Below are 15,309 nucleotides of genomic sequence, written 5' to 3'. Positions count from 1 at the left end.
ATAAGGTTATGAAATAGTAAAGAACATTCGACTAGCAGGAAGTTACAAGAACTTAACAAGAAAAAGAACGAGTTTTATGGCAGGGCCGTAACGACCGCAGCGACACCTTGACGAATCGCGAAGTTTCCATTAATCGCTTAACATTATATTTGAATTTTTGAATATTTATCACTGTTTAAATTTAACGAATAATCGTTGACAATTAAAATATTTAACGAATAATATCAAAACGTTCTCATTCGGATATTGTTTTATTTGTGTCTTGGAACTTTATATGTATATACATCGTATTGCAAATTTCGTATTTTGATAAGGTTATGAAATAGTAAAGAACATTCGACTAGTAGGAAGTTACAAGAACTTAACAAGAAAAAGAACAAGTTTTTTCACTGGACTCACGTTCGTTCGAAGGAATGGAGCGCCGAAATGCTTATCTAAAAATAGCGAAACATTTCGTCTAGGGAATGCGAAAGAAATACATACAGAAGAACATAAAATGACGGAAAATGGTATGGAAATAAAAATTTTTTTTTTTTTTTAGAAAATTTTCTATCAACGTTTATTTATAAATTCTGAGTGTATATGTATAACCAGAAAAGCAAAACAAGAGTATGTTTAATCATAATTTATAATAATTTCATATAATCAAAAACAATAAAAATAATTTTTGTAAAACTATTGTGAAAAATATGGTTGTTTACTAAATTTTTTAAATTGTTTTCACGAATGCTATACACGAAATGTAACGTTAATATTATTCCTGTACTTCCTTTCATACATTCTTAACGTTATCACTATGAAAAAAAATATTAATAATACTTTTAAAACCTAATGCATCTCCCCACCATAAAATGAGAAATCGCTTTAGTAAAGATTTCGTCACCTTTTGAAAATGATACATCCATTAATAAAAATCATTCAAATATGTAAAAATATTATCTATAAGGACACAATTTATAATAAGGTCCTAAATCGACAGAAATATTCCTTAGAAAATGCAAAAGAAAATAATCAATGTAGAGAACATAATAATAATAATGAGTGTAAAATACAAGTAGTTATCAACCTACTTCTTCAATAAAATGCGAATACTTGTATGCAAGTACATTTTTGTAGGAATGTACTACATCTCGAACCTTATACTCGAAAATTATTTGTCATACACACAGTATTGGATACAAAAAAATGTTGCAAATTCTGCTTCGTTTTATAGAATACCATTTATCCGATTGCATAAGTGCCCACGATTGATAGATTTGCAATAGAACTTGCAACTTATTTCAATAAAAAATAAGAGATATTGCAGTTCATAATTATATATGAATATAATTCAAATAATTGTAGATATTACTAAGAAAAATTTATACGAGTATTTGATACAACTGATGTTGCTTTCGTTACTGAAAGCGATAATTGCTGCATTTTGAATACACACGCGTCCTCAAAAAGACGTATTTACCTTCGAATGTTTATACTAGTAGTTAACGTCCTCTTCATTATCCTGAATACTTTTGTAATAATATATCATTGAAATTATTAGGAATTAATTCACCGAAATTTAAGAAATAAGAAATACGATGAACAGGGATATAAAACCTAATAAAATTAGAAGCAAAGATAGTTAAAATAATTTTTCAAATTAGAAGATGCGAGTTCATCGAAATCTTCCACGTAATTTCATTTATATTTGCGTTTGGCTTCCCCATGCTCTCGAAATAGCAGTCCTCGTAATCTTCTTTCCAATAGTTTGAACAATAAAACCGATCTTCTGTAACCTATCGTGGTCCAAAATTTTCCGTCCATCGAAAATGTATGCCGGTTTCATCATATTCAAGTAGATTTGTTTATAATCCAATTCCTATAAAATTAGGAAAAGTGATGATCAATTATAGAATTATATTCCAAATACTTATATAGTACAATTGTTTCTCACTACAAATTCATCCCATTCCGTACACACGACAATAGCATGCGTGTCTTTTGTAGCGCTATAAGCGTCCTTGTAAATATTAATCCTACTTTTTACATGCTCAGGATTGTTCGTTACGCTCGGATGAGTTAAATCTTCCAAAATTTGATTTTCTTCGACCTGCACGAAAGAGTACCAAGTAACAAAAAAACCATCACCTTTATTAGCAATCATTTTTAGAGTTTGAGGTTGTAAGATTATTTTTTAAACAGAGATGTCAAAAATATTCACAAGATCACTTTTTTAACGAAATATACACGATTATTGTTAGATTTGCAAGACAGAAAGAGTAAACCTTCGAGCCAGATGTTCTCTATCGATCAAACTGGGCGATAAGTTGGCCGGATGCTGTAACGAGAAAAACTGCCAAAATTTAAACACGCCTTGTTTCGAAATATTTTAACAATAGCATCAATCAATCTGCGTTAAAAAAAACAAAAAAATACAGATTCCATTTAAAGAGACGAAGTTGATCTCCAAGTTTTTTTAACAATTCCATTTAAAAATAATCGCGCCAACTACGTGGCATAATTCTTCGAACAAAATCGAATCGGTCGATATACTCTCGTTGAAAAAGATCACCTTGGGATCGTATACGTGAAGCATAGCACCCTCGTCCAGCAGAGTCTTAGCAACGTGAATGGCCGGTGACTCACGCGTGTCGCCGGTGTTTTTCTTGAAGGCGAAGCCCAGCATAGAAATCCTTTTGTCCGTAACGGTATTGAACAGAGATTCTATTACTTTGGCCGAGAACCTTGATTTTTGGTATTCGTTCATGTTTATAACCTGTTGCCAATAGGCTGCTACCTCAGGTAAATTCAAGCATTCGCATATATACACCAAGTTGAGAATGTCCTTCTGGAAGCAAGAGCCACCGAAGCCAACCGATGCGTGAAGGAACTTCGATCCTATTCGTGAGTCAAGGCCAACCGCCCGAGCTACCTCGGACACATCGGCACCAGTGGCTTCGCACACCGCCGAGAGTGAATTTATGCTTGATATGCGTTGTGCCAAAAAGGCATTGGCGGCCTGAAATCGCAATTGAATTCAAAGTCGGTTGAGCAACAGTTTATTTTGCTACGTTAAAAATCGGCATGAATTAAACGCCTATACACAGTGACTGTCATTTAAAATCGTACACCTAGCGGTTCATATTTTCTCAATAAAACATGAAAATTTTACTAAATTATTGAAACTCGTATAGAGGCATACATATAGTGTAATGTTTCTTTGATACATAACGAAAAAGAACCTTTAGTAGTACTCAGTAAATTAAATAGAATTTAAGGTTTAATGCTAAATAAAATACGCCAATAACATACACTGCAGATGCACCGAATAAAAGTTAATTAAGTTCATTCATTAGAAGTTCGCAAACAATGTGTTTCCTTCTCGTTCGTTACAGCTGGTGAACACTTTACTTACTAGCTTCGATAGCTCGGAACTCCAAGTATTGGTCGTTAAAATATTTTTTCTCGGTATCCAGTGCTCGTACACCTTGCATAATTCCTCGATGGCGGCGTGTCCTTCGGGAGAGTCCTCGCCCCCGATTAAAACGCGGTCCGCGTGCACCAGGTCATCGATGGCGGTTCCCTCGGCTAAAAATTCCGGGTTTGATAAGATCTGAAACGATAGCGTTGTTATTACGTTGCGAATCCTGCTGTCGATGATCGCGAACGACGCGCGACAAATATAAAAAGGCCAGCTAATCGCGAAGGAAAAAGGTCATGAACGATCGTAGCGAACGGAGCGAAGGAACGCCTCGAACGACCGGCATAAACTCAACAGGTATTAAATCAGGTAATTGCTGACCGTGCCTCGGACATCGGTTAACGACGGATACAAAAAAGGGGGCATGAATAAAAATTACTTTCAGTTATTGGGTAATCACCTTGGAATATTCTGAAAACTTTTCATAAACCGTAAAATTAAGTATTTAAATGTCTATAGAAATAATAAATTAGCCGCTGTGCCAACACGAATACAATATTGAAATTAATCAGATTACTTACTTGTTTAAACGCCTAATAGCACGTTAAAATATCCTGTAATTTAAAACCTTCGACACTTTATGTTCGATAAAACTAATTGTATCTTAAATACACGGTATCTCATTGAAAATAATTCAATTAAATGCAAAGTGAAAATTAATCATATTCGGCGTATACTTTTATCGAATACATACGTATAATAGTATTTATTAGTTTCTACAAAAACGGTATCCCTAATTGTTTTACAAAATATATAATACAGAATATTCTGAAATTAAACGTTTAAACTATACATAGGAAAAGAATGTTATACGAGCCCAAAACGGGTCAATTAGAAAAAGGTAATGATTTTATATTTTGTTTCAGTGTCGCTTTTCTCCAATACTAATGAAAGAATAAATACAGCACGAAGGTTGATGTGAAACAGGAAATAATAGAAAAAATCAATGTTGCATTAACATGAAATGTGTACAATGCAAAATTCAATCTTTCAATGTCGCGAAGCTCATAATAAAAATGATCAAAATATTTTACAATGCCGTTAATCCTTCCAAACTGGTTATTGTGGAGTAAAGATGACTACGAATATACATTATAATAATATTTGCTTTATTCGGAATACGTTTATTAATGAAATGAAACGTGTTTAAAATTGTGAATTTACAGGTCTCGTGCCTGTTTGTATTCGAAATACAAATAACTATCCAGACGGTTCCCGCCGTACCCCTATGTGTTGTTTGGCTACTCCATCACTCTCTTATCTCTTATCACTTTGCGCAAATGCACAAACACATACTTTCCTGTACTAACAGCAAGTAAGCTGAGCACAACGATAAGTGGAAGTCATGTTCGGTGTAAATTACATTCCCGGAAGTGACCTTGAGTGGTCAATTCACTTTGTTCCGGCTATAATTTCATTACGTTCTTTCCGCTTGCGTTAAAGAATCGCATAATTCCATAAAAAGATGCTATCCTTGATAACTCCCGAAAAAAACAAAATTTAAATAAAACATCCTGCTGTGCTATAATTCTTTTATATCATCTACTTTCTATTAAAAAATTATTTTAATAGAAAATATAAATATTTAGCAACGAAATATACATGACTTAATATGAAGTAACATAACTTGCTAAAATTTCATTAAAACTAAATGATAGAGATTCTATTTAAGATTCAATATCAGTATTATACTTATTCAGCCTTATGAAATTGGTAAAAGATACGATACTAAATGAACCTTTGAATACATATGTATCGTTTTAAATAAATTTAATATTATATTAACACGTTGACCGCCATATCGGTTTTCCATACCTAGAAATGACCTACCTATTATTCAACGTATTAAGTAAACGATCAGAATAATTTTCCCTTAAAATAAATAATCAAAATTTTCCTTTTTTAGTTAATAACATTACCTGATACGAAACGCCCGGTTTGTGATTGGCACGCAAAATGTTCATAATACTCTCGGCCGCTCTAACTGGCACAGTGCTCTTCTCGACAACGATTTTGTCCCCGATCGCAATTTCTGCGATCATTCTGGCAGCGCTCTCGACGTACTTCAAATCCGCCGCTCTTCCTTTACCGTTGCCGAACGTTTTCGTCGGCGTGTTCACGGAGATGAAAATCAGGTCCGCCTCTTTGATCGCGGTCTCCATATCGGTGGAGAAAAATAAATTTTTCCCGCGACACTTCCGCACCACTTCGTCCAGACCGGGCTCATAAATAGGCAATTTGTCGGAATTCCATTGAGCGATCCTCTCTTTGCTCTTATCGACGACGGTCACCTGCACCTCGGAACACTTCAAAGCTATAACGCTGCAGGTAGGACCGCCCACGTATCCGGCACCGATGCAGCAAATTTTCCTGATCGTCATTTCGAAATATCGAAACTCTACCTACCGATTAATATTATTATTCGTTACTGAGCAGTATTTATACCTTTCGTAGACAGGATGTTCGGGAAAAATTTTAATGGGATATTCTAGAGGCCAAAATGAGACGAAAATCAAGAATAACAATTTGTTGATTGAGACTTCGTCAAAAAGTTATTAACGTTTAAAGTTCCGTCTGTAGAACGGTGATCTGCGAACAGCTGTGTGCATAGTGGTTCTCACTCACAAAACTGTGAGGCTGTCGATACGTCACTAAATAGAGTTTCTCATGCTGGGTGAGAACCACTATGCACGCAGCTGTACGCATATTGCCGTTCTACAGGCGGAACTTTAAACGTTAATAACTTTGTAATGAAGCCTCAATCGACAAATTGCTATTCTTGATTTTCATCTTATTTTGTCCTCTAGAATCTCCCATTAAAATTTTTCCCAGGGGTGGCCGAACACCCTGTACAATTATGGATAAATTTGATCGTCTTTATAGTATATAGTGCATAATATAAATTCTGTACTACAAAGTTTGAAATTTATTAATATTTTATAAACGCGATACGAAGTTAGGTTTGTAGAAAAATTCGCAAAAAACAACGTAGCTTGTACCGTTGTAAAATTCGAAACAACACTACTATTATCTTGCATGAAACATCGCGATGATAACAAACTACACGGAAAATTTAATGCAGTTAACGGTTTGAATAATATTTACTGTATTGTGAAAAGCAAATTAAGACACATATACATAAGACGCCCATTAATCATTGTACAAACAATCCGAATCGATCAAACAAGTCTATTTTAACTTTCGCGTTGTTTTAATTGTAAAGTAAGTTACAATGCTTATTTAAGGTTTTAATTTAGTTGTCGTTAAAATAAGATAAGAATCTACTTTTTCCACGAATGCATTACTCTTATTACTTTGTAATAACTAAGTCTGACGTACTATCTGAAATTATCTTAAGTACCTTTTTATATTATTACTACAGAATTGAGTCATGCCTCAAACACTAGTTTAAGATTACGTATATTACTCCAATTAAAATAACGTATATTTTTCAATACAACAGTTTACCATTCAGTTAATTTAATCGCAAACGTTCTTTTTTAACGTTTTTGTCAATAACCGTTAACGGAATGCCAGACGACGAATATAGCGTACGTTACAAGCAGCAGTTATTTTACGGAACTATCGATACTTTTAAAGAATCTGAATAAACGAGTTTTTTGTACGATGAACATTTACCCCTTTGACGATCGATGAAGATCACACGAAGGTATAAGAAATAAGACACTTTTTTTGTGAATCAGCGAGCATATTATTAAATTACTGTGATGTACAAAATTTCCAAACTCGATAAATGTAAGTTACAGTACCCGTAGAGCTTAGTTTCCGTAAAATACTCGCCGGTTTACGGAAGAAATTCTTTGTATCCCCGTACGGTGCTTTGTTAACCAGAAAGGATTAAAGTAAAGTAATAAAAGCACCCTTGACCTCATGTTATTACCTGTAGCTAATGCTTCTAAAAGTACACCGTGATAAAAAATACGAAGCTTCACGGCATCGACGAGTGGACGGAAGGAAATGTCACGATAAGTCAGCGATCACTAACCACCCACCCAGATCACGTACCGTCACAAACACACTAATGAATGAAAGTTTTTAGAATAGCAGACAGCAGTAACGTTCATGACAGGAACGTAACGCAGACGAAACGTCGACACGTTACGAACACTGACGCAGCTCGGATGCTAAGCGTCTCTCATCACGAAATAGTCTAAACTGGAGGCGCGTAAGTCGCACGCGCGGCCCCTACTGTTGCTACATTCCAATCAGTATTCCATTTGCGCATGCGCCTTTAAAAAATTCAGAACGCTTTTCGAAAGAACAAACCGCCTCTTGCAGGAAAAACAAAATTGAGAAAAAGAAACATATCGTTTCGATATTAATCAGAAGAATGTACTTTAAATTATTTTTAATCTGTCATCTATTATAAGATAAAATATAAGTAAATAGTATTTATTCTGTATTAATAACATATTTAAAGGCATATATATTTTGTTTCTGCAACTAAAATTATTTCGATTACTTAATCTGTTTATAAACTAGATCTTTATAAACGCATGCATTCAGTTACATTATACGTATGTAATGAAAAATATATCTAAATCTATGTAATGTGAGGACTTTTTACACCTGTAAAAATGAAATGAAAATAATCAAATATTAGAATTTCAAAGTAATACAATTTATCTTCGGACCTACATAACTTTTTGAAATCATTATTACAGGAAACTCCGATAGATGACTCTAAAAAGAAAAATTACACACTGGGTTTCTTCTCTAGAAACAATTACATTAAAATGGTATTTGTCAAGAGGCGCTGTTGGCTGTGGAGGCGCTGCTTGTCGAATTGTCCTTTTCGTTTTCGGCGGCCGTACTTCGCGTCGTGTAAGCGAAGTACAGGACTTTTATATCCGTTTTGATATAAAGAATCCGTTACATTCACAATTGTAACAATGGTCCAAAAGAAGGTAAACTTACCAAATTGCCGAATAAAAGTAATATTTCTGAAAGTGACGTGTTATTACTATGATTTGTAATGGTTAAAATTTGGCATGTTTTGGATGCATTGAAATATAAATATATTTTCCTCACGTGGCGTATTTATCCATTCATCATATTTATGTGTTACTGTAAATTAAGTTATTTTTTTTTAATATAAAAATGTAAATATTTCATACTTATTAAGGAAACATTTCTTTTAATATAATTAACCACAATGTTTACGAAGCGTATGATTTCACACAAAAGTAGTGAACGTATCTTAATGTTTACTAATTAAATAATTATATTAATGAATACATTTTTATAAAAATATAGCCGAAGAAGAAGGTAGGGAAAAAGGTGGCAGCTGCACCACTGGCAGTAAAGAAGATTGAACCAAAAAAACAAACTAATCCTTTATTTGAAAAGCGCACCCGTAATTTTGGAATTGGTAAATGAAAATACTCAAAACAACAATTAAGTCGTGTAGTATTTATATGCTGTGTTGATAAAAGAATTTGATGTTTAGGACAGGATATTCAACCTGCTCGTGATCTTAGTCGCTTTGTGAAATGGCCCAAATATATTCGCATTCAACGGCAAAGGGCTGTGCTGCAAAAGAGATTGAAAGTACCGCCACCAATCAATCAATTCACTCAAACATTGGACAAACAAACAGGTATATTCCTTGCATATATATTTAATTTAAATTAAAGTATCATAACAGTTTAGCCTATTAATTCAAAGATTCATTTATTATGTTATTTCAGCAACACAGTTATTCAAAATGATGGAGAAATACAGACCTGAATCAGCTGCAGTAAAGAAAATGAGACTGAAAGCTAGAGCTGAACAGAAAGTTGCAAAGAAGGAAGACACCCCAACCAAAAAACCTAATATGGTACATAGTGGAACAAATACAGTAACTACGCTTGTTGAACAGAAAAAAGCTCAACTTGTAGTGATTGCACATGATGTGGATCCAATAGAGGTATTTGGAAATTTTTTTTTTTAAATAAAGTATAATATTTAATTTATTTATAACAATGATGGTTGAATTTCTTCACTTGAGAACTTGATTAATATAATCAATGTTCATGAAAACAAAAATAATTATTATTCTGAGTTATATATGTACACAATAATTTCATGATGGTAATTTACTATTCCATTACAATTAGCTATTACAGTATTTGTATTTACAGATAGTTCTTTTCCTGCCAGCTCTTTGCCGTAAAATGGGTGTACCTTACTGTATTATAAAAGGTAAAGCACGTTTAGGACGTCTCGTTAGGCGCAAAACTTGTACTGCAGTGGCTCTGACTCAGGTAAAAATGAATGTTTTTTTTTTTATTGAATTAAAAATATTTTTATTTTATTCATATTTCGTAATTGAAAATTATTAATAATATGATGAGTTTAAATAGAGCCAATCCCTTGACGATATTTATGATATAATAAACTATATAACTGATATATTGTTACTGATACCTGTGTTTTCAGCAAATTCTAGTTTTTTCTATAACATTTTACTTTTGTGTTAGGTGGATTCTGGTGATAGAGCCAACTTCGCGAAAATTGTTGAAGCTATCAAGACGAATTTCAATGATAGATACGACGAAATCCGCCGTCATTGGGGTGGTGGTCTCTTGGGCAGCAAATCTGCTGCTAGGATAGCTAAATTGGAGAAAGCAAAGGCGAAGGAACTTGCACAAAAACAGGGTTAAGATCGTCCTGTTCATCGGGTATTGTTTACAATGTACAACAATAAAGTATAAAAATCGAACATTCTGTGTTTTAAATGGTACACATCCTTTGTTTATACATATAATTCAATATGAATGACAAATACATAAAGATTTTATGTATATCGAGATAAAGCAAATTTAGAGCAATGCTTGGATAACTGCTGAGTCATTTTCGATTGTATAGATAAACTAGTTATTCTACATCGAACGGACCGTACAGTGTAATCTGATCTGAGTTATATCAATAGTACCTAATGCAAGGACGAAGCACCTTGTATTATTTATTTCATTCGCTGTCTTTTTTTACGTTCGGCAAAATACAAAGCCGAACACTTGACTTGTGCTTTTCTAGGAACGGAAAATTAACCATGTTTTTATAACTACGAGACTTCGGCTCCGTATTTCCAGATATCCAAGCATTGCTGTATACGGATGTATATCATTCTAATGCTCACATTTTATATAGATATATTTCAATCGAGTATGTACAATACAATGTAAGATTTTACTATGAAATATGTTTATATTCTTTTTTTTATTAATTTTTCTAGTCTTCTTATTCGTCCAGCTTCGTGTTCTGGACTATCTTGAATAATATGACTCCTAGTGTCATGTAAAACATCTATATTTTCAGGTTGCTTGAATTGTTCTAGAAGTAAAACTTGTTCCGTTTTTTTCAAACCCTAGAAATTTACATCGTTAATAATCTAATGAAAGTTTCAAATTCTCATTAAAAGCAATTAATATTACCTTCATATCTAAAATTTTTTGAAATTCTGGTGCTTGTAGATCCGGTAAACGCATTCTACATTGCACTACAAAATCTTTTGGAGATTCAATAGGTGACATTACAATTTTAAGAATCATTTCAGCACTTGCCATGCCCTTAACTACTACCTATTTATAATAAAAACCGTAATATAACATATCATTAGACAAATAGTAAAAGTAATTACCTTAGTGTATGTTGCTGGAGCTTTTCTTTGAACTTGATAACCAGTCAATGGAAGATCTAAGAGAGCAGTTTTTAACATGTGTACATCTAACAATAATTGTTCAGCACCCACGGTATTCAAAGGCTTACACTTGTACAACTGTTGTACTAATTTTACTATAAAAGAGCTGCAAACGATTCTTGTATTAGTATACTTTAATAATATGTTAAATAAATGTTTGTTACCTCGCGAATTTCACGCAAAGTTGAGTAAAGTACTTCCGGCACGAGGACAATCTATCTCTGATAGTAGGTATTGTTTGTCGTAAATGTGCCACGATAGTATTAACGTAATTACTTTGGTCGCCAACAACTTCTATGGCACTCCACTGAACCTAAATAATTATTCATGTATCGGTATAAATGATTATAATTACGTCATATTTCAATAAAAGTGAATAGAGTAATACTTTCGTCATTGCAGTTAATGCAGATTCACATGCTGACTCCAGATCTTGAACAAGCAGTTGAATACAATTCGATATAACGCTAAAAGGGAATGAATTCAGTTTTCATAAATAAATAAATGTTGCGCGACGTTGCATTAAAATTAACGTTTAAAAATCGGTTAAAAGTTCACGATATTTCCTTGTTGGTAGGTGTTCGCGGATCAAGGAATTTGCGAGTTCGAGTGCAGTTCGATATATTCGATACATTTAGTATCGAATGGTCACGAAGATAGAATTCCTACTTTAGTTAGATCTCACCGATTTTTTAATGACTTGAACTCATATTTCGGACTACCCAAAGAAGAAAAATACAAAATAGGTACGTACTTGTGAAAAATATCTTGCTCCTGGGACAAATTAATTTTTTCAGCATAACATTTATCTGTCTTTTCTCGAAGTTTTTCTTCCAATTGCTGTGTTGTTTCTAAGCAATATTCAGCCGTTGTCAATATGCTGAAACGCATATTCATATAATTTATTTCTTCTTAAATATTATGCTAATGAAGATAAGGCCAAGGAGCAAACCTTTACCAGCATATGCGTGATTGTTCTTCTTTACTAAATCTAGTACTTTCGCCTTCTTTTAAAAAACTTTGAAAATTTTGTATAAAACCGGAAGTTGAGAGATCTCGAAAATCACGCGTTATACTACTCATACTTGTGGCAATTCCAGCACTGCCCCCAATTCTGTAATAGATTTTACATTATTGAGAATCACAAAATAATTTCAAACAACGAACGCCTGTAACATGTCACGTATTTTACTTACTTCGGTAAATTATTTTGCAATATTTTAAAAGCGTATTCTCGTAGGTACTTTTGAAACGTTTCAGCTAGATTCAACATAATCGAGCCAGTGCTAAGTTGTGTACATTGCAACATGCACTTTTTATAAAATACAAACAAATCTGCACACGAAGATAAAACACTACTAGGACCTTCAATCCCATCAAAATCTTTAGCACCAGGTGGTTGTGTTTTCGAATCTGATACAAATTTATCCATTAAATCTGCTAAATTGCGATCTAAACTTTCTATGTAGATGTTCAGATACGGCTCGAAACATCTTCCTATGAGATTTGAAAATGGCGATGGTTTTGGTTTCTCAATTTGTACCTAATAAGCAGAAGAACGTTTTAATACGTTCCTTGCAAGAGTGATTTTTATTGTACATGTTGAAACATGGTACCTGTTCATTTTCTTCAAATGGGTTGCCCGGAACTTTATCTGTAGTGTCTACGGTGACCGTGATTTTTTTATTCACTGTTTCAGAATTGTCTAAAGTAACACCACTGAATCTTTTCGCTAATAACGATTCAAAATTACTCGTTCTTTGAATCGCATAAAGTAATAGCTTTACATCTATTTCGGAACGTCGTTTATGCATTAATTTAGTTAAATCTTCTCGTGTAACATGACAAAATTGTACAGCAATTCGTTCCGAAATCTCCCAATCTTGTGGGAAGATCGTTCCGAATTTCGGTTCAAAGTCAACTAAATGTTTTTTTATCCATGCATAACGTCGATCTATTTTATCTAACCATGCGAAATCTTGATTTTCATCAAATAAATGTGCATACTCCTGCAATTGAATACCTACAAACCAGGTGAGCAGATCTTTCCTTGTGAAAAAGATGAGTTTGTTACAATCACCTTGGTACTATTTAAATGCTTTAAAATTAAGGATGGAAGGGTACCCGAGTATCATAAACAACCCGAATCCGAAATATCAGGTACCCAACCCACCACTACTTAAAACATAATAAATATACATACTTGACTTTGGGATCTAATACAGATAATACTAAGCAGCCTTCTGTTAGTTGATTAAAGTATTTAGGATTCTGACCAGAAAATGCTTGTTTAAAATCCGCAGTAATTTGTTGAGCCAATTCAACATGCACCTGGCGCACCTTTAAATGAAAATGTTAATGAATACGACGCGCATTGATTATGGTATCGAAAAATTTAAGTACTGCATACTTCGTCGGACAACTGTTTTACTTGAGGTATATCCATGTAACTATTGAAATGTTGCATTACTTCCATTACAGCTTGCAATGGCAAAATAATTTCCCCATATTGTTTCTTTTGCGTTAATACCCTGAAAAAACATTTGAGTATAATTATATTTAATAAATTATAATAAGTTTATTTTCAATAATAAAAATCAGGATGTAATACCTTAAAGTATCTACACCTTCCACAAGCATGTGTAAATGGTTTAAAGCAGTTATCGAAGCAGTAAGATTTCTTTTAGCAAAATCTAATTGTTTAATATCTCTTGTAATTTCTTTGACTACTTCTTCAGACTGTTCTGCTTTATCTTTTATATCTTTAGTATGCACGAATAATTGTTTTATAACTTTCTGTGCATCCTCTAACGCTGCTCTTCCATCTTGACCTATATTTGTTTGACCGCGTACCACAGACCGAATTTCTTTATCTATGGTCCATATTTTTAATTCCATATTACTCACTACAACATCAATGTTGGAGAGGGATTGTTCTGATGGGAAAAGCGAATTTATGTAGTCTACTACATTAAAGTTTGGTTGATCCAATGGATCTGTACTAGGCAAGACCTGACAATAAAAAATACATATAAAATATTTCATTTAAATCTAAACATTATATCCGTTTAAGAAAATGAATTGTAAATTGTAGATTGCATCGTGCAATTATTTAGAATATTCGATTAACCTATATAATATATTTTATCATATTAACATAATTGAAACAAATGCTATATTATATAAAATTCTTAAAAATGTAACATGGGCTGTGGTGGATAGTTTTTCAACTGAATTATGGTAACAAATGCGTTAGAAGTCGTGCAAGCTAAGTTTGACATCTGGAGAAAGGGTTATCAAACTCAATTAACTATAATACATCTTGGTTTTCTTTTATGTGATATTATTTTATCGATGAAGTACATATAGGAACTGATAAACAATGAAAAAGTATTAAAGCTGATAAGAAAACCGCAACTACTTGTTAAGGATAGATGACAGCTGTAAACAGTTTGACAATTTCGCTGTGATCCTAACCTGTTCGATTACGTTTTGTACGTTCGGTGGAAGCGTACAAATAGTGGAATTTAAATCTTCTAAATCATCTTCCTCGTGTCCTTCCATCTCTGATTTTACTTCAATTTCACTAATTGTGTAATTCATACGTACTTCATTTTAAACATATTCGTGTAAGCATATCAAAGGCACGCAGTATATTTACATGAATACGTCAACGACGACGTATGAAAGGAACTGTTTTGTATTGTACTTGTCGCTCATTTAGAAATACTTTTATATCATGTCACGTAACAATACAATGTTTCTATACTAAGTACATACAACAATACATCATTATATAATAAATAATAAAATTTACACATTCGTATTATAAATATTATTTGAATCTTTCGTATTTTAATAATTATTTAGTTTCCTGTATATCTGTAATAAATACAAAATGAAAACATTTTTCGGTTTCTCTTTAATGTAAAGAATTGACATAATAAACATGAACTTAAATAGTTAAATCAAATAGAAACACATGTTATTTGTTATTTACTACTACTTATGTGAAAAACAATTCTATTTTTGCAACATATATTTTTACTGATTTGTTGTCGTAAATTCCTTGCATATTGTCAAATATATGAAAACTTATAGAAATTATATTGAATTTTAGTTGCAATATTGAATCCGAGGTAAA

The 15,309-nt window shown here is 32.9% G+C and overlaps 3 protein-coding genes and 1 long non-coding RNA gene across 4 annotated transcripts in view; 2 read left to right on the top strand and 2 right to left on the bottom strand.

Moving 5' to 3' along the window:
- LOC143344744 (uncharacterized) overlaps window positions 1-15,309 on the top strand; it is a 462,587-nt gene that overhangs the window by 413,280 nt on the left and 33,998 nt on the right. The gene's annotated exons all lie outside the window — the stretch shown is intronic.
- Window positions 290-7,627, bottom strand: Sgl (UDP-glucose 6-dehydrogenase sgl). Its single transcript, XM_076777159.1, has 6 exons — window positions 7,362-7,627; window positions 5,380-5,862; window positions 3,395-3,592; window positions 2,552-2,998; window positions 1,934-2,089; window positions 290-1,858 (listed from the first exon to the last, which is right to left on the bottom strand). The coding sequence occupies exons 2-6, from the start codon at window positions 5,839-5,841 to the stop codon at window positions 1,682-1,684; spliced, it is 1,440 nt and encodes a 479-aa protein (XP_076633274.1). The 5' UTR covers window positions 5,842-5,862; window positions 7,362-7,627; the 3' UTR covers window positions 290-1,681.
- On the top strand, window positions 8,250-10,187 carry Rpl7a (ribosomal protein L7A). The gene is made up of 6 exons (XM_076777290.1): window positions 8,250-8,388; window positions 8,738-8,852; window positions 8,931-9,080; window positions 9,172-9,392; window positions 9,607-9,729; window positions 9,946-10,187. The coding sequence occupies exons 1-6, from the start codon at window positions 8,374-8,376 to the stop codon at window positions 10,126-10,128; spliced, it is 807 nt and encodes a 268-aa protein (XP_076633405.1). The 5' UTR covers window positions 8,250-8,373; the 3' UTR covers window positions 10,129-10,187.
- Window positions 10,601-14,862, bottom strand: Vps53 (vacuolar protein sorting 53). The gene is made up of 13 exons (XM_076777037.1): window positions 14,643-14,862; window positions 13,777-14,177; window positions 13,576-13,696; window positions 13,369-13,505; window positions 12,782-13,214; window positions 12,362-12,708; window positions 12,124-12,279; window positions 11,920-12,045; window positions 11,554-11,632; window positions 11,330-11,478; window positions 11,106-11,271; window positions 10,900-11,046; window positions 10,601-10,832 (listed from the first exon to the last, which is right to left on the bottom strand). Exons 1-13 carry the CDS (start codon window positions 14,766-14,768, stop codon window positions 10,671-10,673), a joined length of 2,550 nt encoding a protein of 849 aa, XP_076633152.1. The 5' UTR covers window positions 14,769-14,862; the 3' UTR covers window positions 10,601-10,670.

The sequence above is a fragment of the Colletes latitarsis genome, chromosome 1 (genome assembly GCF_051014445.1).
Source record: "Colletes latitarsis isolate SP2378_abdomen chromosome 1, iyColLati1, whole genome shotgun sequence".
Classification (NCBI taxonomy): Eukaryota; Metazoa; Arthropoda; class Insecta; order Hymenoptera; family Colletidae; genus Colletes; species Colletes latitarsis.
Note: the sequence above shows the minus strand (reverse complement) of the source record. Positions and strands in the feature narration are given on the sequence as shown.